This window comes from Chiroxiphia lanceolata, chromosome 1 (genome assembly GCF_009829145.1).
Source record: "Chiroxiphia lanceolata isolate bChiLan1 chromosome 1, bChiLan1.pri, whole genome shotgun sequence".
Taxonomy (NCBI): domain Eukaryota; kingdom Metazoa; phylum Chordata; class Aves; order Passeriformes; family Pipridae; genus Chiroxiphia; species Chiroxiphia lanceolata.
In genome coordinates this window covers 54,598,796-54,622,660 of record NC_045637.1, presented here as the reverse complement: position 1 = coordinate 54,622,660, position 23,865 = coordinate 54,598,796, and the positions used below count along the sequence as shown (strand labels likewise).

The following is a 23,865-nucleotide window of genomic DNA, read 5'->3' as shown; positions in this document are numbered from 1 at the left end:
TTCAGTGATGTCTTGTGCACAGATTTACATTTTTTCTAATTTTTCTAATTCAAATTTTCACAATTTTTTTCACTTTGATATTATCAAATTATCTGTTGGTTTTGTGTCTTATACACAGATGGTTGTCAAAGCTAATCCAAGAAATTAAATATGAAAGAAATGCTCCTTTTTGAGGGAACCTAATGGACAAATCCTCTGCATTAATCACCAGTGCTAAGATCCTGTGTAGATTAGCCAAAAACATCATGTGTTTTTAGTTATTAGTAAAGTTGGTTCTGACAGGTTGTAAACATTACACATACCCTGCAGTGTTGCCAATTCAGGCAGAAGCTTTCCTCTCCAGTATTTGGTCTCCTGGTGTCATTTTTGGGTCAGAAGAAAGGAAAATTCAAATCCAGACCTTTCTGATGTGCTAAAATGAATAAAATGATAGATGCTGCTCTTTTGCCTTTCAGGTTGACCTCAAGGTCCAAATCTGTGGATAAGTCACATGAAGAGTTTCCCAAAGAATTAATGGAGGACTGGAGCACAATGGAGGTTTGCGTGGACTGCAAGAAGTTTATTTCAGAAATCATCAATTCAAGCCGGCGCAGCCTATCTCTGGCCAACAAGCGAGCCAGATTAAAAAGGAAAACGCAGTCCTTCTACGTGTCATCCCCGGGAACCTCTGAATACTGCCCCTCCGAAAGGACTATCAATGAGATCTGAGCCATGTGCCTTTTTCTTTGCTTTTGTCTTCATGAGGTCATCATCCATGGGCAAGGTCACTGAAAAACGGATTATCAATTCCCTTGCTTCGTTTCACTCGACTGGCTTGGATTTGCATTAGGTCACAGGATTTCCTACTCCAGCGGTTCCCGGAGACACAGGACGCTATGTTTAGATCTGTGCAGAATGATGCAATGGGTCAGCTGCTCCCACTGGAAGAAAATCAGTAGTTTGAAATTGTTGCCTCTTTTGTACGTGTGCGTCGAAACTAGAAAGCCTTTTCTTGCTTTCAATCTTTTTTTAACCATGCTTTGAATCATTTTTCAGGAGATGAGATGAAAATGCGTGTTTAGCGGGGAACCAAACCTAACCAAGTGTCAGTGTTAGCACAGTAGCAAACAGTAAGTCATACGGGCGCTGCCACCCTCGTTGTGCTCACGTCCTAGTTGAAACAGCGGAGGGTCGTATCGCACACCAGACACCGAGTGTGAGCGGCTCTGGGTAAAACCATCTTCCTTGGAACCGTTTCAGTTGCTCTGAGATCAGGGTTCAGCACAGGGCCCTACAGTGTCTGTGTCCTGGGCCAAAGCAGGCGACAAAGCTCTTCACTCATGTGGTTGGCCATACCCCCGAGCTGCTCTACTTTTTAAGCCTTAGTGTACTTCTAAGTGTCTCCTGAGCAGGTTTTAGTAGTTTACTTTCTATCTTGAATGTATGATAATGACTACTAGTAGCAGTGAATTTTAGTAGTAGAGAGAGTTGTACAGTTTATGAGGAGGACGGGAAATAAGGGAGGCTTCTAATTTTAACTGAATACCTGTAAAGTTGTTCTTGTGGTTACTCAGAGAAAACAGTGAGTAAGGTGTAAATTTGTATTATAATGGAGCACACAGAAACTGCTATAGTTCTGTCTGACAGCATATCCACTAGTAACCCCATTTTTTATGGGGTTTGTAACTTGGCTGTAAAAATTCATGTTCTGCTGAAATTTGAGACAATGCTGTCTCAGATTGGGAGCGACCTCTTTTTTCCTTTAATCTTTTTTTTTTCATTCTTTTCCCCTTTCTAATTCACTCACAAAACAGTGCTAGACTAGTTGTTTAGAAGTTCCAACGATGTTACATCAACTGACATCTCGTGCTTTTTTGTACTTTTTTTTATATTCAAATTACTTTTTTTTTTTTAATTCAGGCATAGCCAGGGTTTAGTCAATAATTTGGGGCCAGAGCTTTTTGGTATTTAAAACAAGCTAACATAGCCAAGTTATTAATACTTGAAAATCAACTACTGTAACTTTTTCATAAATTTTTAATACCCTGGGGCATATTTAATATCTATATAGCAGTGTATTATAGAATGACATAGCAGCAAAGCGTCAGATCTATTTATTAACATTTCTATACTTCAGATTAATGATACCTCAGAACTGCTCCAAAGTAGCTGGGACTATATTTCTATAACATGATTTTAAAAATATATTGATCAAAACAGATTCCCCTGTCCACAAAGCCCAAGAGGCAGACTGCCCCTCCAGCCCTGGCAAGGCACAGTGCTGAGGCTGGGAGGCACCAGGGCTGGTCGGCTCCAGTGTGGTAGCTGGGCTGCTGCCCCACTGCGGGAGCCTCCTGCTGCCCAGGGGAGCAAGGCTTCCCCTTCAGAGTCTCTGTGCATGTCACATTGCAGCCTTAGGAGCAGCCAGCCATGTCATCTCTTCTAAGCTGATTTGAAAAGCACACGCTCTGTAAACCTTCCCAGGGACTCTTCCATCCCTATTTTTTGTTAAACACCCCCTTGAAAAATGAGAATTTTTGCATATGCAGGGCTTACTGGAATAGTTTCTAATTTTTTCTGAACCAATGCAAACAGGAAAAGCAGGGCTCAGTGCTAACTCTCCCTCATAGCTGTCCCATGTAAAGTCAGGTGTCATGGCCCTCTCCTCGGGATACCTCTGGAAAAACGTCTTGCGTGTTAAAGCACCTAGAGTAATGGCATGAGATAAGTATGTAGGATTGCAGAAGGTGAGCAGCAGAGACAGGCTGATGGGAAAGGTTCTGCCGTTGCTTGAAGGGTCTCCTGTCTTCAGTCACATCAGCACTTTTTCTTGTTTTTGTGCCAAAACCAGGCAGTGTGTTGGCTGCACAGAGCATCAGGGAAACTAGACCGAAAGAAATGCAGGAAATCTCACTTTGCATCTACCCTGTTGTTGTTGTCATAATTTTCTCATGGAAATCCCTTGGCCACCGTCATTCAGACCTCTGCTCACAGTCCTCTTCTCTGCTGTCCTCAGGCCACTGAGGTGCAGAGTATCCAGCATGTTTATCTTCCTCTTTGAGAGGAATTAAGGATGTTGTAGAGCAGGCAAGATGAAGGACTAAGTAAATCCTGAGTGTGCAAAGGGAAATGAGTCCTTCATGCCTCTGCCCCCCTCCACCTTGGCAGTGTTCAGGGGTGGCTCTGGGGCAGCAGCAGAGCCTTGCAATTGTGCCTTTCCAGGCTGCCCAGCAGTCCTTGGCTCAGGCTGGGCTCAGCTATGCTGGGCAGGGCACAGACACTGAACAACAACGCAGTGGTTGTACAAACTGCTCCCTGTTGCTCACACAGCGCTGCCATGCCTGGATAACCTCCCTTTTTCCCTGGAAAAAACCCTCCAGGCTGCTGACACACTCTGTGGCAGACTCCAGAAAACATGGTGTGGAGAGCTGCCTCTCCCCTTGCCTCCCATCCCTTCCTCCCTGGCACAAGTGCCAGCATTATCCCGGCATTTCATTCCGCAAAAGGAAAAGCAGTGGGTTGGTTTGTCACACAAAGCCTGAAGGAGCTCAGCTCCCTGGTTGCCTGGCTCTGCGGAGTGGGCTATTTTTAGCTTTCCATCTCGCTGCTTGCGCGAGCATCCCAAATCTACTGCAGCCATTTGCCCGCACACCCCGCGGTGCTGCCCAGCATGTCCTACTTACGGTCTGAACTTCACAGTAGCATCAGAGGATGAAACCAGAAGCTTGTAAATATCTGTAATATATTTATTAATATTTAGGAAATCTCCATCAATCATGCAGTGGGAATTGACTTTCCTATGTTGTTTTAAAAAAGGAAATGAGTCTTATTTATATGTGTGTTGGCTGTTATCTTTTATTAGAGTTGATGCTTTCAGCCCCCTAATGCAGTTTGCACTCAAGAGACATCCTGGACTGAATTACTGCTGAAATGAATGCAGGACTAGCACAGTGAGCTCCCTTCCATGAATTTTTAAATTATTTTCATTTTTTTTAGCTTTATTAGTATGCCCAAAGTTTGTTTAAATATGTCATAGGAGACCCAAGAAGCTAAAAATGCCTCTGGCAGCATCAGTCTTGTTTTGTACGTGAACCTGGTTGTGGGGAATGCAAAACCAGCTCTGCCTCACAGAGGCGATGGAGGACGTGAGCAGGCCTTTGCTGCAGCTCTCAGACCTGATCTTTCAAGTGTTCATGGTGACAGTAGTGTTTTGGGAGGTTGTTGTGTTTTTTTCTCTTTCCCCATTACTTCCTTTATACATGGAGGAGTGTTACCTGGTGAAAATAAAATGCCTTTCCATTATAACCTTTGTCTGTGTTAATTATTCATGTGGAAGCTGATTTAAAGGTTCTGTCTCTCTCTTTTTCGTGCTTTTATAATTTTGTAAGATCAGTCATGTTTCTTTTGGCAAAGAATTGTTAATGAAAATGATTGCATAACAGCTGAACACTGGCTGGGCTGCATGAAGGGATGGAAACATGTCAAGTACCCTTAGAATAGCAATAAAACTGCTTGTGTAACCCCAGTGATGTGATTTAGCTCCTAGTCATCATTTCCAGCCAAATCCCTCTGTTACCAATGTGCTGCTTCTTCCAACACTGGCAGGCTGTACCTGAGGCAGCGTGCTTGTCCTGCATGTGGTACAGGCTTTGGGAGATCTCCATCCCTCCCTCATCATTGGGAGAGAAATGGTGGCAGTCTTTTGGAGGAGTTTTTGATGGATTGGTTTTTGTTTTTAAACCAGAAGTAGAGACATTTTTATCACAACTAGTACATTGTTCTCTCCCAAGCTTCCCTCCTTCCCCAGGCAAGTTCAGCATCAATCCCCTGGTTAATACTGGCTGCATGCTCTATAGGTTAAAACTAATTTAGAAGCTCCAGCTTTAAGCTCCTGATTGCTTCCTTCATGCTTTACCTCATCTAGCAGCTCTGTACACCATTTAGGAATGTCTTTCTTACGAGCTCAGTCTCATCTGTGAAACAGTGACAGCACACAGGCATGAGGGAATGGTGCTGCAACTGGTGCTACAGCATATAGATTATGTTCATGTTATCAGAAAATTTTATACTATCGCCATGTTCATAACTTGGAGCTGCTCTGGTTTATTTCCTCTTTTGTATGTGTGTACCTTAAGGCCAATCTGAGAATGTTTATGAATAATGATTCCAGCTATAAAAACCTCTATTGTTGTTTCTGTCTGATTTTTACTACCGTGTTTCAGCTTTTTTTTTTTTGGGGTACCTGAAATTACTATTCACAGGAAATTTCTTGGTAGGAGAACCATGACAGAGGGGCATTGGCTCAGCCTGACGTGATACAGAAACTCCTTCCTGGTGAGTGGCCTTTCATAAGCACTTCATTCATGGCAGCTCCATTGAATCCTGCACCCCAGTCCTCTCCTGCTGGGAGCTGAGCAGCACCCATGAATTCCAGCAGCCCATGACAGAGGCAGTTTGTGGCCCTCCCTGTGCCCACACTTTGACGTTGAAAAATCCCAGAGACGCTCATGTTCCTCAGTTGACCCAGCACAAGCCGTGAGCTTGTCCATGACCCATGTCCCCGGGCCCCCATCTGCAAAAACAGGGACTTCAGAGTGGCTACAACTGTTTAAAGAATTTTGAGAGCTGCTGCTGAAGAGCTGAGTGTTCAGTGTCAGAGCTGAAAGGGTCCTGCAGTGCTTTCACTACTTGAAAGCAATTAGCACCACTTCCAGGTGAAAGGAATTCCAGAGAGTTGAAACTTCATAAGCAAAGACTTGTGAATGAATTTGACCATGGTAGATCTGCACTCAGCAAATGTCATGGGGCATTATCAGGAGGTGGAGCTAAATAGGTATCAAGTAGACACGGCAAATTTTACACAGCAGTAGCTTAGTTTGTTTATTTGCACTAAACTAGAATTCAGTAACTTTACAGTTTCTTCTCTGGTTGGGCTGTTTTGAAGTGGCAGTGCCTGGCTGAACTGAGTGTCAGATATGCAGATATTCTGGGCTCTGTGTCCTGAAGTAACAACCGGTTGTTGAGATGGTTTCTGTAGAATATTTCTAGAGGAAGCCCTTTGGAACAGACCCTTTGGAATAGACCTTACTATAGCTAATTAAAAAACACATTTGTTAAGCAGATAGACTTCCAAGGTGCCAGGCTACTACTGTCAGCTCACAGCTGAAAAAGACCTGTTTGATTATTGACATTCAGTTAAAACAAAAAGTGCATCCAGTATGAAAAAAAAAACACACAATCTTCATGCCTCCCGTGCTGCAACGTTTCCACAAAGCTTCAGGTCCTCCCTGCATTTCTCTAACCAGTCACATCAGTGCTTAACAGTGGGAACGAGCAATGCTTTGGCTTTTGCAGGACAGGCTGTAGGCCAGACATTGCAATGTGGGATTGTTAAACTGGATTTCAGAGGCTGCTAAATCTAGAATTAAAGGACATGGGCAGGAGTTGATGCAACTTCTGCAGGAGGCTGGTTTCCACAGTTCAGTGGAAATGAGCACCAGTTAAGCTGACACAGGTCTATAGAGAGGCAGCCAAGGCCCAGCTTCAGCTTAGATATTTAAGATGAGCATGTTTCTATTGAAGGGGCTGGTGGTTACATTACCTGTGAATCAGAAAGCAAAACAAAGAGTCAGGAGTGTATTTGAGCTTTATTCTGTTAAAGCTGGTTCCCCTTCCCCAGTGCCCTTCTTTAATAAAGGAAAACCCAAACAGGAGATGCACTTTTTGGACATGAACAGGCCCAAAGCACAAACCCTTCCCCTTTGAACTTCTCCTGCTTCTGTGCTGTCACTGTGCATGTACTGTCTGTGTGGCTTCAGGTACATCAGGGGCATCAGCTCTAACAGAGAAAGGCAACAGAATTGTCATCCTGTTTTCATGTTATGTGGTACTGAAATGCAATTTCGTGTTTATGCATTACTAATAAAAAGCTCTTGGATATTACTACATTACTCTCACTTTCTTGAGCAAACTGTAAAGTTGACGAGCATCATTTCTTACAGAGCACAGCGGGCAAGGGCATATTCCACATTTGTTTGGCCAGGTAGAGCCCTGAACCTCAGCTGCTGCAGATCTTAACTAGGTCAGAGACAAAATTATAGTGAAGTAAAAGGGAAGGTATTGTACCAGCAGGACCCCAGATTAGGACCATTTCTGATCATTTTACTTTCAGGTGCCTTCCATTTAAGTGAGAATCATACCTCAATCACCTCAGCTGTGGAAAAATTAAAAGGACAGGACTTGTGCTTCACAAAAATGCCTTTTCATTGGACGAATCCATAGTGAACGCATGACCTGCTTCATGGAGCTGCGATTAAAAGGCTCAGCCTATAAACCTGCATGATCCTTACAGGTGGCGAGTAGTGTTGGTGGGGTAAGAAGATGGTTTATTAGATAAATATGGTCTTATTTACAAGTCAAGGCTAATAGTTTTAGATGCCTCTTTGCTGCTTTAATGCAAAATGAAGCAGCTGCCAGTCCCGGATGGAGTTACCAGTCCACAACCAGAGGACCCCTGCAGAGCGTTTGTGATGTGTGGCTTACAGCAAGCTTCAGGGAGCCTGGTACTGGGTCCTGCTGCTCACCCAGCACAGACTAACACAAACAATTTTTCTGCAACCTTTTCTGAAAAGCAACAGCCAATTTTATATTGAAATAGTTATACTCAGAAGTGTTTTTTTAAACTGTGCATGTCATTTACTTCAGATAGCACCATAGCGTACATACACACGTCACAGTCCTGCCCTTCACGGCTCACAATCTAGGAAGGTGCATTAGGATGGGTGTTACCCACCCACTGCTCCACCTGAAGATTTGAATGCAAAGTGTCACATCAAGGAATGTCACTGGCCATACTCAGCGCTACTTAATTAGGTTGTCAGATACATTAATGCCCAGTATGTGCTATACTACAATTCCCTGCCACACGCCCCTCCTGCTGCAGATCAGTGCCTTTGCTTAAGTTAGGCAAGTCCTTCAAGAATACACAAGTTTCACTGGGATTGCCTGTTGTGTCAGCAAATATGATCCTTCCCCCATCGTGCCTGCTGACCTGATGGGGGAAAAGAAGTAAGACGCATGGAGGAGCACGGAAGATTCCCACTGGCACAAGGGCAAATCAAGGAAAAGATTAAAAGGATAGTTTACACACCAGACCATTTGACTACACTGTTTTAAGTTAGTGCCTTTTGTTGTACCCACAAGCCTGTCTACACTAGCATGAAAACCATCAACCAGAAACCAGAGTTTACCTCAAGTTTGGTATCTTCAACATCTTAAAACCCTTCAGAGCCAAGAGCTAACATGCCCCGTTTGCCACATTCTGGGAACCACCACTGCCTCAGGAACCAGCTCTCCCCAGCTTCTTGCTTCCACAGCAGGCACGTGCAACACAGATACAGGTACTGGGCAGGGGGAGCAGCCACATTTCCAACCAGTTTGAAGACCTGATATGCCACCACTAAATTCTTAAACCACCCCCGGCATCACAACCCTCTATACTCCCTTTCCCTTAAATTGCAACCCAGCGGCTGAGAAACATTGAACTGCCAGCTTCAGCAAACAACCTCCCTCTCCCAACTCACAAAGCTGAACTTTAATTCTACTTTCAACTCCCCAAGTGCAGAACTCTTATTCAAAGTGGCACTTGTTACTATTAATCAGCATAGTTATAAGCACTGAGCTTTCTGCTTGGTCCCCAGCACCTCAAGATCGTTCCAAGTTAATGGGTGTTGACTTCACACCATTTCTGCTTGATACATTTTTTTCCTCCTCCGTGCCCTTTTCCTCCTGCATCAATCCCAAAAGCTCCCCACAAGCAGCCTAGCACTTTCTCTCACATGCAGCTTTCCACCTTTGACAGACACCTCAGTCAATGCACATGACAAAAAACTGACTTCAGATATATTTTTTAGCCATTTCCAGTGTAGAAAGAAAAGTTGGAAGAGTTTCTCTAAGGAACCACAAAGATAAACAATTCCAAAGGCAGGGTGGTTTTTTTGCTTCAAGGGTCAACTTGGACTATAACAGTCTAAAAACTTGAGTGGGAATTGAAGTGCTGCAAAAACAGTGTTAAGCACAGCATACACAGCTACAGATCCCACTAGATCCCATGGAGAAGAGTCACATGGTCAAGGGAGAAGAAGGATTGGAGCCTCATATGCAAATCAGATGGACAGAGAGCAGAAGGGTGAAACTGTCCAGGAAATCTTATCGAAAATTAAGAACCACTTGATCTGCTAAACACTGGAGCCCACCTCGTCCCAGTGTGACCACTGCTGCAAGGTCCCTTGTACACCCTGGCAATGTCCCTTGTACACAATGAGCAACCACAGGAAGAACAATAATCCCATAGATGCATAAGTGTCACCTACCCCTAGGACAAGGTGAGAGGCAGCAGCACTGTCTGGCAGTGGAGAGAGGCAGCTGGATGACACAACTGCCCTCCAGAAAAAATTAGTCTTTTTTCCTACCCAAAGAGCTTCCCCACTACCATTTAGCCAAGAGAAAAGCAGAAGAGGACTGAGCACAAGTAGGAAAGGTGCTGATTCCTGGCAAGTGGAGCAGCAGACAGATTGGAAAACCGAGTGTCTAGGCATACAGCTCCTAAATGGGACAAAACGTGGAGCAAAAGCAGCCCAGAACCAAGAAAGTAATCCAGGAAACTGATGTGTAACTGGTATTGACCCTATGGTGTGGTAGAGAAATTCAGACCCAGAAAGAGCCTATGGTGACTTTTCTGGGAAGCCAGCTAGTGCTGGACGGTGCTAAACACAAGTCAGTCAGCCTTAAGACAATACCAAGCAAATATTTCACTTCTGATGCAAAAAGCAGCTCTAGACAACTCTTCTTCCAAACCAAAGCAATACATGAACCTCTCCAAACACCTTCCTACCCCTGCTGACAGTCATGTTCTCATCACCTCCAGGAGGCGTGTACAGAAATGGTGCAGCGCAGGTTTCCAAGGGCACACACACTTACTCAACTTTTCCTTTTCTTTTTTTTTTGCAGAGCTCTGCCATGGCTGCACTCCCCTTCCTAGCAGAACACCACCAGGAGCTAGAACACCTTCTGTGGCATCACTCTGCTGAAAAGGGGACAACAACTGACCTGCACCAAAGCTATCCAGTGTATCTTCCAGAAACAGGCTGCTATCAGCCTTTAGGTTCCAAGTTTCTGTTACAAAATAAGAGGGGTTTGAGGTCCACATGAAAAGAGCAATGTAAATATCAGCTATTCATTTAATTGCTTTCAACAAATATACATATCTTTTAAAGTAGGCTTATTCATTAGGATATGTAATTTAGTTACACCCAAATTAAAGTTCAAATGAACCAGAATATGAATGCTGAAAATTCCCTTAAGCTACAGACACTTTAAAGTTACCAGATCAAAAGAGTGACCAACATTTTACTCTTCTAGCTTTTTAGAAGTTACTCATGCTCTTGAACAGCTTCCTAAGCACATGCATACCACTTGAACGAGTAAACATCCTTGCAACATTTATTTCACTTTGTGTGCATACCAAAAAATAAGTTAAAATGCCCTAAGAGGGTTGTCTAAGAAATATATACTACATCTGATCAAACATGACAATTTTGTAAACATCAGACAAGGCTAGGACCATTACCAATATGTATTTATGCATGTTTTATAGGAAACAGTTTCTGCAATTACTGGAGTATTTTTCCAGATAATGAGAAGCATTTAAAATGATTCTAAAACCATTTTGTACCAATGTGGAAAAGTGTTGAAAAAATTCATTTACAGAATGCACTCAAAGAAGGAGAGTTCATTTGGTTTTCTTGTACTTGTTTTTTCCATTCAGGGAATGAAAAGTTCCTGTTTATACCATTTGGATTTCAAATTTCCTGCTCATTTCTCATTTCAACTCTTCTGGTTATTGCATCAGTTTCTCCCTCAGTTAAGACATGATGTAAAGAGCAAGGACCAGTGGAACAGCAAGGTCTCTTCATTCAAGTAGCCTACAAGTACTCTTCTTAGAGATAAATAAGTATTTTCCAGCACCTTCCAGGAATTACTACTCGTGTCCTCATAGGGAGGGGAGGAACTAGAACAAGTTAATAAATAAGAAAATAAATTATAACTTTTTCCCTACCAAAAAAACTATTTTAGGTTATTAACATCAATAGAAACTTTTATCTTTGTTTGGATACAAACATAAGAGGTAAAGTATCTGGTGCCACATTCCGGCAGCACATTTAAACAGCATAAGTGTTAGTTCCACACAAGTTGTAGCCTTTCGGGATGATCCTCTAGATAAGTGTCTAATGCTACAGTATCATGCTCTGACTCACGTAGTTCCCTTTAACTGGTCATAAGACACTATCACATTACAAACCAGACAAACTTCAGTGCTCTAGGACCTATCAGCCCTTCACAGAACAAAAATTCACATGGAAAACCCTTAATACCACACATGCATTCTTTTCAAGTTTGAGTAAGACAAACTGAGATCGTGCAAATATAACATACTCTCTATCTTTGTTTAAAAAGGCACATTTAGGCCATCTTAAATGTGCTTAATGTTTTGTTTCCAGTGTTAAAAATAAATGGTTTAAATGAAAAGAGCATCTGCAGGAGGTCAATTTAATCTTCAGTAGGCAACAAGAGCTGCTGTGGAGATGACAGATGAGGTTACTTGTCCACTGATCCAATATTCTTATAAATATACAAAACCTCTTCAGATCAGCCTTGGAAGGGAGCAGTCTGCAGGATAAGACTTTTCTGTCAGTTATGTGGTTTTACTTGGTGAAACCAAACATTTGGTTTTATTTTTCCGTTGAGGCTGCTGCCATGGCTGGTTTCATGCTCTCGCGTGTTGACTTCAGCTCCTCCAGTTCTGTGTTCAGTTTGCTGATCACCCACTCCAGGGCATCCCGACCCTGCCAGAAAAAATACTGGAATTCAGGATCAGAACAGATACACCATCACTGCTCATGTTTATATAGTTTTTCCTCTGTCAGACATGGGACTTGTTTTAAAATTAATTTCATGCCCTGCATAATTTGGTACAGATTATATCGATAATTTCTTACCATCTTCTCATGGAAACTTCACTGAAAAGGCATTTGTTTAATCCCTCAGACAGAAGCTCACTACCGTGAGCTCCCAGTAGTACACCTAGGCAAAAAGCCTAAATCAGCAGTTAAGTTTCCTTACCTAAGAGGATCTCTGTTTTTACTGTTTGCTGCTCCCAACACTGAAAGAATATTGGTAGATTTACGGCAAAATCTAGATGTTGTTTTCGGATTCATTAACCAAGTTATGTGGACTGTTTTTGAGAAGAGCCAGGACAAAGAAAGTCTTCCAAGTCTCTCTGAAGTAGCAACTAAGTGATCTGATATCTGTCAAGAGTTCAGAAGTGGACTCACACTGAATTCTATATTCATGCACAGCAACATTTCAGCACCTAAACCGCACTGATTGAGAGACTAGAGTTGCACATTTTATATCAAGGTATGATCTTTCCCTGTTCAGTCCTCAGAATGGGAGTGCCCCAAAGCTATGAACTAACAGCCAGTGCTTTAGTAAGAGCTGGGGAACCCAGCACAATGAGCCTGTCAAAAACCTTTTACCTTAAGAAGACCCTACAGCAGCTGCATCCCGATGACCACAAAACACAGCCAGTTGCACAACGAAGCCAAGAAAATAAAAAGTACTTTAACTAAACAGAATTGCAAGATTTCAGAGCTCTGCAATCAGAACAGCAGCTTTTGCCAAAGCCAGCAGATGGGATCAGATCAGGAAACCACTTGGCCTCTTTTCACTTAAAGAGAGGTCAAGAGACATTCACCTCTATTACTCTACTAAGAATAATAAGTATGAACAGTGGAGAGCAGCAAGGGGGAGCCACATGGCCCTGGTCAAGTCTAGAGTTCTGCAGATAAAAGTTTGAGCCCCAAAAGTCCTAAATCTTCATGAGAGCGAGTCTCAGTATTCAAGCCCTCTGCAGAGATTGATAGAAAGGAGGGGAACATCCTTCTCCACACACAGTTTTGTTCCACACTGTGATGTACTAATTTTGTTGCGTGCATTACAGGTGATAAAGTGCACAGAAACCTCATAGTCTCCAGAACCTGCTGTTGTCTTTTATGAACCACTACACACGAACAAGAATCAGCATAAGCAGCTTTGAAAACCTAAGAAAAAAAAGTGTCAGAACAACACACATATACTCTTGAAGGATTTTTTTTTCAGGCTAGAAACATTACTCTGGAATAATATCAGAAGCTCCAATCGAGGCTGCGAGGTATAACCTCTTAAAAGAAATAAAGTTTTACTAAGAATAAGAGCATATTTATCTCAAGCCCTATCTAAGCTTGGTGAAGAGCTGACTCTGTTTCTCTTTGGGTTTTCCATATAAATGAGAATAAACACTAATTGTTACATCTGCACTGGCAGCCAGTCCTCAGACTGAGAAAAGTCATGCAGGTATCAGAATAAAGTGCTCAGCTCTCAGTCAGAACTCATAAAGGGAGATTCAGCTCCACCCCAAATTACCTCAAGAACTGGTATGTTTAAGTTAACTTAGTTCAAGATACGCCTTTATTTACTAATAATATTGAAGAAAGCATGATTTAAATTGTCTGACTGAAACACGGGTTGCTGAAGAAGACCCTAGAAGGGGATGATTTAACTTCTGAGGTCTTTCCATTCGAGCATGAAAGCAACTGTTCTTCGGCAGGTGATAACTTCCACCTTCTCCACATGCTGTGCAAGACCTGGGAACACCAGCAAAGCAGGCATAAAACCGCCCAGACAGGGGCAGGCTACTGCATAGCAACAAGTCCTAACTAGCTGTGAATTAGCTGAGAGGAGTGCTCCCAAGGAAAAATCGGGAAGGGGGAGGGTGGGTTAGGGAGAGAAGAGGAATCATCTTTCAGTAAGCTGGCATTTGGACATTTAAAAGTCAGGTTTAAATGTCCTCTCTGAGGTGGCATAGGCACAGAGAACTGAGTGAGACAGCAACAGCTTAGATGTTATATTTGTCTAATTGCACAAAGAAGACTTTGTCAGGAAGTCAAACATCCCTGCCACAGAAAATGTGCAGTAGAAAAAGGCTGAGATTCTTCTCTGGCCCTGACTATGAAATAATCACGTCATTGTGTTTTATTCGATATCTTTGTTGATAAGATTAAATAATTTTTAAAAATCCACAACATTCAACTGGAGCACCAAGATATTTCCTTCAGTTTTTGAGACTACGTAGGTCTGTGCATGTCCTTAGACTCACATATACTGTATGCTATATTTTGCAGCTAAGAATAAACTTGTGATATTGGCAAGGAAGATTTCAGGAATATTCTGCATAGGAAATGAAGTTAGAAACCTCAACCAGATGCAAAGCCTCCAAGTATTATAAAATCATCCAGTTATCAGAAAAAATCTGACAGAGGACTGGTCTATAAAATTTCATATTGTACAAGTTCTCTAGTAAGTCAGTAAGCAAGCACATTCATAACCAGGCATGCATATTGTATTAGTCATTATTGCATATGTCAGCAGCATGAAGTGTCTGGCAGAACAAGCCCTGCATATGAAGATTTGCTGGTAGAGCTTAAGTGACTGATAAATGCTGAGCCTTTTTAGTTGATGTTTTCCAGAAAAACAGCTTAGTGGAATGAGAACTTAAAAGCAAACACTCATGGCGTACACAGATCTCAAAGTAAGCACTGTAGAAAGCCCTACTTTTTTAACTAGGAGAAGCAGCATAATGGATATATTTTTTTTTTTTAAGAAATCTTATTAGTTGAAGCACAAGCCAATACAGGAATGACAAGGACAAGCTACACTGACTCGTAGAAGGAAAACAATTTGCACAGAGGTATCACAAGAGGCAAGTACACTCAGTTCTCTCAACCCTGAAGTCAGATTTGTTCATAGGCACATCACTGCAGGGACATGTCACCACCGAAATGAATATAACTACAAGACCAGTGAAGAGCAGGAACAGTCTGGCACCCTGACAGCTTCAAGCTTTGTACAGATTTCCTCAGAAGGGCAACAATGTTCCCCAGGCATAAGAAAAGCAAATACAATTCTGCTATGCAGAAGATTACCCCTGTTAGGCAACCTGTTTCAAGAAATCAGTTTTATAACGTAAGAACACAGTTCTGTTTCATAATGCCAATTCCACTCACTAACCAATTTATTAATTTCTTTGGGTACCAGATTTATTTACATGCTGAAATCACAGAAACTAGGACCAGATCAAACACTTTGTGGACAGACTCCTTCACATCCCCGGTTGTCTGCAGTCATCATCATTCCACTTTCAAACCATAAGCAAGACTGTGTGGCACAAGACATGGCTGCAGCAAGTTGGTTGTCCAGTGGCATAAGCACAGATCATGGATCCAGTCTGGATTGGACCTACTCTCACCCTCTACAACTGCAGTGTAATGAATGTCTGCCATTCCTGTATGCAGTGTGTGTAAAACATACATGCAGGTTAACTTATGAAATCCACGTGCCAACAATCCATGCACATATTTGCTAGAAAGCTGAAGTGCTGTACCAAGAAGAATGCTGGCATTACCACTAGTTAGTACAAACTGTAGGTGTGGAGAACTGTTAGCTTAGAGCGCTTTCAGAATTTTGAATTATCCACTCAATAGCATCCCACCCCTGGAGTAACACAAAAAAGATTTACAACATATGGCAAATGATTTTTCCATCGTCATTAAAAATAATAATGTGTCATCTGCCACCTCTACCTCAGAGCAAACTCTCAATAATTCCAATTTCTTCAGAAAGACAAAACATTTTTCAGCAACTTTCATGAAGTTTAAGAGGAGTGCTAAGAGCACAGAGGCACAGCACAGCATGCAAGAAGAGCTCGTAGTAGCACAGTAGGTTACTGGCTAGCAAAGAAAGGGCTGGTAACAGCAAGTACAAACTCCTGCTAAGTTAAAAATCTGTAGAGACTTTTCAGTGAAACACACAGGACAACAAAGTCTTTCTGGTTTGCAAGAAGCTTGTGAGCCAGCGTGTTCCTTGAAAATGGCAGAACAGAACAATCTTTAAAAGAAATTGAGCTTTCACACAGGCAACACCTGAACAGACACCAAGAAATATTTACACTCTTTATCCAAGTTCAACAGAGACATGCAAATGAGACAGATGCCACGAGAGGAATTCAGACAGTGTTTTTGAGTGTGCCTAGTTATGTGGACGTGCCAGCTAGCTGGAGCTGTGCCCTCCATAGACTTTTAAATGGAGACCAGATCAGGACAGAACTGTAATTTAATTGAAATACATTCCATTAGAGAGCACTCAACTAGGTAAAGGTAATCTTCAGTGTCTAGAAATGATTCATCATTCCTTCCCCACCCCCTGGTTTTAACATGTTTTCTTCTCACTTTAGGAGAAGCACACAGAAGGGTGGGAAAGGAGGCTTTCTCCTCTCTGATCTAGTTGTTCCATGCCTCTTATCAAGTTGGCTTACATTGTCTTGGTCAAGCAAAATCTTTCACAATGACCAAGGCCTGGCCAAAGCACAGGCTCTCCAGCATAGCAGGAGTTACCTGGGCCAGATTCCCATTGTGCTGAGCTTCTCCAGCAATGCAGAGCACAAACTCAAATTCCAGGTGCACTCATCCTGCTGTTAGGCAGCAAGGCCTATGCTGCTCTAGCAACTCCATTTTTTCCCCAAACAACTACAGGACAAAGTGCCCAAGCATTCCCATAGCTCTGCCTGTGCAAGCACAAGACAGAGGAGTCAGTCTAGTGTTACCTAGGAGAGCCAGCACAGTCTCACCTCTTCAAAGAATATGCTTCTGCTTACACTACATTACTTTCAGCCAAAGGCAAGGAGACAGCTGAATAATGGATAGTAATTAGAACTGACAAAGCAGCACAGAAAATATGCTGGCATTAACTGATAAATCCAGATTATAAAGGCTGAAAGTGAAGTTACATTCTTTACTAGCACTAACTCCTGGAAATAGGAGGTTAGTGTTTAAAAAGGTACTGCAGAAAAAAAACAAAACCCAACTAACAAAATGTATATTCTATACGCAATTGTAGCATACACACAGAAGCTTGTTTGTTCTGCTGTGCAATTCTAGTTAAAAAACAAAGATTCAGTAGTGACACCTTTTCATACTGTGGGAAATTATATTCTACTTACTGAGGTCCTACAAAAACCAGTTGAAATGCTGTGCATAAAATTTAGATAATTTAAATACAGCATTCAACACACACAATTGACAATTACTATTTCAACAAAAAGAACAATGGAGTGGGTGGAGAGAGGGAGAGAACAGAATAAAGATGTACCTTTCTGGCATTAGAAGATATTGTGTTCGCCATTAAGCTTTCCAGATAACTGCTCAAGCTAATGCCTTTAACAGTAATAATTGCTTCTTGAGTTAGCACAGTTCTGTAACAGAATAAAGAAAGGTTAATACCTAAACTGAACTGGACTAACTTAATGTCTCCTATCCACAAAGATGCACACAAATATCCTTACTTACTTCTCAGGGTTTTCAGGATGAGGCGTGTAAACCAGTCTCTCATCAACAGATACCAAGTTTGTGAGAGTAATCTTAAAAAGAAAACAAGAGCTGAAATCCTCCCTTCCCACGTTTCATTTTTCTGTTACTAGCAGCACTACTATAGTGCACTCAGTTTAGTGTCAGCAGTGTAAGCAGAATATAGAACTCAGAACACAGTCAATAAAAAGACCTACATAGGGTGATGCACCTTCTCCTATTTTCGATCTAATTGCATCAAAGTTCCTGTTCACATTTGTACAAAACACAAGCAGTTTTCTCTGAATCTCCAGTCTGATTTATGGCAAGCAGTTTAGAGAGGCTCTTCAAGACCAAGACCACCATACCACTACTTGGGACTACACAGAAAATTAATACTCATGAAAGAGAATGCCTCTTGTACAGAGACAAGGCTCTCCTACAGACAACCCCATTTTAAGTCTGATAGTTATGAGTTCCAAGGATACCAAAATATAGCCTAATACTTCATTTACATTTTATGAAAAAAAGGCATTTCACATTGAAACTTTTGTTGTAATGGCAGTGTAATGTATAACAACTCATTGATCTAAAAGTCAACCTATTTTACATGCATTCCAAGAAATAATTTTGCATTAAAAACAGAATCACAAATGTCTGATCCTGAAGTATTTAAATTTCCTATATGTGAGAAGAAAGAGAGGAAAAAAAAGAGTCATCTAAGACACTAAGATACGGAAATTATTACCTTCCGATGAACAATGCAAACACATTTCTAATCTAAATGTTAAGAGCAAAACATCTAACTTCCAGAACTAATTACCAGAAACTTTTTAAGCCACCACTCACATTAGTTGAGCAAAGCTCCATCTTTTTTTCCACTGGATCTACCACAGAATGTTCCTCAATGTAAGTCAGAGTTCTACTTGTTCCTAAAATCTGAAGGTAAAAAAAAAAAAAAAAGTTAAGTACCGAAATTAAACAAACAAACTGAACCTTGAAACTCATAAAGGCCATGTTCTCAGTGACCCCAAATAAATCCAGAGTACCAACAACCATGACCTGTGGCAAGACTTCACCCTGGTAGATTGTACCAGTCCTACAGCATGGCACAGACCAGCCCGGGAGGCATTTACAGACATACACACATTATGGGCATAATAAAGTTTACAAAGTATTCTCATCACCAAGAATGCTACTTGTAGCCTGTGTGACACCTGTGGATGACATTTCCTAGGGATTAAGCTTTTACTCTGAATTCAGCTCCAATTCAGACAATGACATAAAAGTGTACCACACCCTTGATAAAGCATGAAGACTATGAAAACATACAGCTTTTACAATACTTGGCAATCCCCACTCTGTGCTGAGAAGACGGTGACTGTGCAACCTCCCCTGGTTATCAAGGCTTCTGTCAAGGACATCTACTCCTACCACACATGGATTCATCGGATTGGGGTACTTCCTCATAGCAGCTTTGATCACTGTATCCCAGGGATGTCTGTAAAAAGAAGGGGAGAGAATGTTTGTAACTATCTTGTATTCAATCACAAGTATTCAAACAATACTAAATCAGGATCTAGTTTGTGTAATATGGCACATGCTGTACAACTTTATAGCTTCCAGAAGTCAGAATACAGTTATGCTTGGAAGGGCAATAAGAAAGTATTGACGCACAAACAGAAAAAAAAAAAATTACTTCTACTTTCCAGAGTGAAAAAAAGAATTATTAACCAAAAACTAACAGAAATGAGGGCAAGAGGCAACAGATGCTAATTGCTAAAAGTGACATTCCTATTAGGTGGGCAGAAACCCCTCACTGACAGGGCAGCTGCCCACAGAGATTGCTGAAATCTCAATTCATTCCAGGAAAACAACCTGACCTCACACTTCAGTTTGTCTTGCTTTGAGAAGAGGGCTGGACTAGATGACCTCCGGACTAGAAGTTCACTCCAACATAAATTCCTCTATAATTCTAAGGACACCAAATAAACTGAAGTGGAAACCATTAGCTTCCTATAGCAAAAAAGGCAAAGTGAAACTGAATTCAACAACAACAAAAAAAATTATCAAGGAGTTTAAAATAAAGAAACAGATTTTTAGAAACCACAACAGCTCAACAGCCTTATGTCTGTACCTGTACTACTGCTTCCAGCAGTTTGTTAGCATGAATTACACTTCTGGATACTCTTCTCAGTACAGAACTGTTTTTATGAAACGAGTTTTGATAATCTCAAACCCCTGGGATCACAGCAGCCCTGCTATTCAAGGCCGGGCTGCCCACATCGCTCTTTTTCTTCTGAAACACAGGAGGCTACAGAAATCATGGACTTCATCCACTACAGAAATTCTGTCCCTAAGTAGTTATTTCTATATTCAGAATAACTGACTGATCTGCAATGATAAGTTTATAGCCTTTAAAGGTATGTTTAAAAATTCAACAATTGGTATCCAACCTAAGAAAGATTAGGGGTGCCAACTTGTACTTAAGACTTGCACTTAGGGCCCTAAATGGATTTTATTTTTGACAACACTACTTTTAGTCTTAAAATAGACTGGCACAGAAGGGCACCAACAGTACAGGACTGCAAGAACATACAGAAACTTGGAAAAATAAGTTCTTTTTCCAATAAGAAAAGCATTGGAAAGCTTTATTAGTGCAGGTAGGAAAAATAAGAGCCCTCCACTCCAACAGCAGAAAGAGGAGGATTGTTTCTTGTTATCTTCAGAGACTATTCATCTCCTTTAACAGAAGATACACAAACTGAAAATGTCAAATTTCTGTCAAGTGTCCCTGAGGGATTGAGTCAGAGATGTGATAAGGCTCAACAATATTTTATTAACCATTCAACTGAACTACCTACACCTCCACACCTTATGCCATAAGATGGGGGTGTTCTAATACAGATCTTGACAAGAAAATGACAAAAATAGCTTTTGTGTTCCCTAGGCGACAGATACTCATCTCAAACTCAGAAGCTGTGCCGTGCACTAGCAGCCTTTACTTCCCTCTGCCTGACATTTCATGTCAGAAGCTACAGTTCACTTACACCAGACCGATGATGAAGCTGAGCCCCGAACAACTACATCAGTGCTACGAATTTTGCTGACGTAATTAAATAAGTTTAAAGCGACACATCTGGGATATTCTGTAAATATTTTAAGAACTGTCACCCCCGGTGCTATTCAGGCTTCCAAAATTTATTTTAAGACCCTGCAGCAGTCTAATCAGAGGTGGTGGTGGCATCCAAAGAGCTGCACCGGCACTGCATCCTCCACGTCTGCTCCCCGACACAGCCTGTCACACACCTGTTGATAATTTTCCGGGTTGTTCCCTCGTTGCACAAGGGTGGAACCGGATGGACAGGACCATGTCCAATGCAGAAAAGCATTAATGAGAAGCAAACTTACTGAGGGAACTGGGCACCTCAGGCTGCTGGGCGCCTCAGCGGGAGTTCCCGGCAGGTAAGGTACACAGCCGCCCTGTCCATACCTTTTGGAATATATCATCCACTACGTCAGGAGTTTGAGATCATTTTTTCTATAGCGTGAAAGTTATTTTTCCTTGAACACCCATCCCTCTCCCAAGCCATCACGCTGCCGGGCCGGCTCTACAACTCTGCCCTGTTGGAATGCTATTCCCGAGGTGCTGGAAGCCCTGGCGCGGGGTCTGGCCGCGCAAGTAAGAGCCCGAGGCGATGCAGGACCGGCACGGCCGGGGCCTGCCCGCGGCCTCCCCTCCTCCTCCTCCTGCGGCATTCCCCGTTTCCGCCGTCATCCCGGCGGGGCTCGATTACGCCGCGTGGCCCGGCCTGGGGTCTCGCCGCGACCCCCCCCCCCCATCCCTCCCGCCCGGCCCCCTCACCCGAACACATGCTCCGAGCTCCAGATCTTCATGGCCGCTCGCGGTGTGTCCCCTCAGAGCCCGGTGGGAAAGGCGGGAAGGCGGCTGGAGCTGCTCACGCTGCACCGACCGACTGACGGCTTCGCGCGGCCCGGCGAGCGGCAGCGGCCGGGGGCGGGGCGGGGCGGGGCGTGCCCGGGCCGGCGCGCGCGTCACGCACACGAGTCATCGCCCCGCCCCGCCCGCGGTGGAGGAGGCGGAGGAGCGGCACTGCGCGTGCGCAAAGCGTGGCGCCGGCTGGCCGGGCTGGGCTGTGGAGTCACAGCGTTAAGGAATATTCTGGTTTGGGTGTGACCCACAGGGATCAGAGAAGTCCAACTCCCCGCCCTGCGCAGGACACCTCAAGAAGCATACCATGAGCCTGAAAGCGTTGTCCAAATGCTTCTTGAACTCCGTCAGGCTTGGTGCTGTGATCATTTTCCTGGGGAGCCCGTTCCAGTGCCCAGCCGTCCTCTGAGTGAAGAGCCTTTTCCTAATATCCAACCTAACCTCCCCTGACACTGTTGGCCCTGGAAAGGTGCAACCTGAGAAAGCAGTTCTGCATTAGCATTGATTGACTGATCCCCCTGCCCCTCACAAACCCTCACCACCAGTTCCTCAGGACAAGAGAGACATGGAGCTCCTGGAGCGGGTCCAGCGGAGAGCAACACAGATGATTAAGTGTCTGGAGCATCTATCTCATGAGGAAAGGCTGAGGGAGGTGAGCCTCTTCAGCCTCGAGAAGAGATGACTGAGAGAGCACCTTGTCAACGTCTAGAAGTATCTAAGGGGAGGGTGCCAAGAGGATGGAGCCAAGCTCTTCTTGATGGTGTCAAGCTACAGGATAAGAGAACAAGCAAGAACTGATGCACAGGAAGTTCCATCTGAATATGAGGAAGAACTTCTTTACTGTGCCAGTGACCTCACACTGGAACAGAGCCCAGAGAGGTTCTGGAGTCTCCCTCACTGGAGATACTCAAGAACCATCTGGACACGATCCTGTGCCATGTGCTCTAGGATGACCCTGCTTGAACAGGGAGGTTGGACCAGATGACCCACTGTGGTCCCTTCCAACCTGACCCATTCTGTGATTCTGTGAACTACCAGCATAGGAGTTTTGTTTTAAACATGCTAATAACAGCCATGGTTGGGGGGGACACGCTGCCAAGCTCAGTGTGTGTGGGGCTGTACCCAGAGGCAAAGTGATTGTTGAGGAATACAGCTGGTTTAGGTAGCTCGGTTTGTAAGCAGCAGATTGAGCTCTGGGTGAGAACCCGAGACAAGAGACCATGACATGCCAAACCTTTACATAACAAAGGTCATGAAGACCACTGGCAGAAGCCAGGTGAATGGACACTGGGAAACACCAGGAGGAAGAGAGACTTGTGGGCAGCTAGGACTGTGAGGGGGTAAAAGCCCAGGGGTTCCTTTGTTGGGGGTCCATCCTCAGATGCACCAGCTCGAGTTGTTTCTGTGCGCCATGAATAACTTGCTTTATGGAACTAGACACCTGAGACTCTGCTGAGGGAAACCTAGGGTCGAACCGGTAAGGAAACGTGATCTGACTGGATATGATGGGATTTGTGGGGAATTAAGTGGGGCAGCTGTGGGCTCACTGGAGCTGCCCACTGTGAACAGGCTCAGTCCCAGCAGTAACAGTGGCCCTGGAAGTGTGACTGCCAGTGTCGTGAACGGTCAGACTGGGATGTTTCCTCAACAGTGATGACGCCAAAAGCCCGAGTTCACCTGGAGGACTTTGCACAGAGTAATTCTACAGCGAACACATCAATATGAAATGCCCTACATAGTGGGGGAAAAACAGGACACAAGATTTTCTACTTCCCATCACCAGGACACTGTCACAGGGTAAACTGGCCCCAGCAGCGGGGGAACCCGCCCTGCTGAGCGGCGCCAGCCGGGCTGGGCTGGGCTGGGCTGTGCCCTGCCACGTCACCCCTGCCCTTGACTCAGCAAAGGGATCTGGACAAGCTGGATAGATGGACCGAGGCCAGTGGCATGACGTTCAACAAGGCTAAGTGTCGAGTCCTACCCTTTGGCCACAATAACCCCAGCAGGCAAGGGGCAGAGTGGTTGGAAAGCGGGCCAGTGGAAAAGGACCTGGGAGTGCTGGTCAAGAGCAGCTGAACATGAGCCAGCAGTGTGCCCAGGTGGCCAAGGAGGCCAATGGCATCTTGGCTTGTATCAGAAATAGTGTGACCAGCAGAACAAGGTAAGTGATTGCCCCCCTGTGCTAGTCATTGGTGAGGCTACACCTCAAATACTGTATTCAGTTCTGGGCCCCTCAGTTCAGGAAGGACACTGAGGTGCTGAATCAGGCCTAGAGAAGAGCAACGAAGCTGGTGAAGATTCTGGAACACAAGTCTTATGAGGAGCAGCTGAGGAGCTGGGTTGTTTAGGCTGGAGAGAAGGCTCAGGTGGCCGTATCACTCTACAACTACTTGGAAGGAGGTTGTAGCTGGGTGGGGATCGGTCTCTTCTCCCAGACAA

The 23,865-nt window shown here is 43.6% G+C and overlaps 2 protein-coding genes across 2 annotated transcripts in view; one reads left to right on the top strand and one right to left on the bottom strand.

The window, feature by feature from the left end:
• Nucleotides 1-5,162, top strand: part of SPIRE1 (spire type actin nucleation factor 1) — a 128,114-nt gene extending 122,952 nt beyond the window's left edge. The window contains 1 exon segment of the mRNA XM_032713387.1: nucleotides 456-5,162. Within this exon segment, the coding sequence (XP_032569278.1) occupies nucleotides 456-708 (253 nt within the window). The 3' untranslated portion in view covers nucleotides 709-5,162.
• Nucleotides 5,163-7,218: 2,056 nt separating this feature from the next.
• On the bottom strand, nucleotides 7,219-21,481 carry PRELID3A (PRELI domain containing 3A). The gene is made up of 6 exons (XM_032713424.1): nucleotides 21,340-21,481; nucleotides 18,807-18,975; nucleotides 18,324-18,413; nucleotides 17,478-17,548; nucleotides 17,281-17,383; nucleotides 7,219-11,882 (listed from the first exon to the last, which is right to left on the bottom strand). The coding sequence occupies exons 1-6, from the start codon at nucleotides 21,369-21,371 to the stop codon at nucleotides 11,769-11,771; spliced, it is 579 nt and encodes a 192-aa protein (XP_032569315.1). The 5' UTR covers nucleotides 21,372-21,481; the 3' UTR covers nucleotides 7,219-11,768.
• Between the last annotated feature and the right edge of the window lie 2,384 nt (nucleotides 21,482-23,865).

What these genes read in the sequence shown, in the direction of transcription:
- PRELID3A (XM_032713424.1), bottom strand. Translation starts at nt 21,371, where the DNA reads ATGAAGATCTGGAGCTCGGAGCATGTGTTCGG. An exon ending in TGGAGCTTTGCTCAACTAAT is followed by an intron (nt 17,549 to 18,323) that starts GTGAGTGGTGGC and finishes TTTCTTTTTAAG; the next exon opens with ATTACTCTCACAAACTTGGT. An exon ending in TATCTTCTAATGCCAGAAAG is followed by an intron (nt 11,883 to 17,280) that starts GTACATCTTTAT and finishes TTTTTCTGGCAG; the next exon opens with GGTCGGGATGCCCTGGAGTG.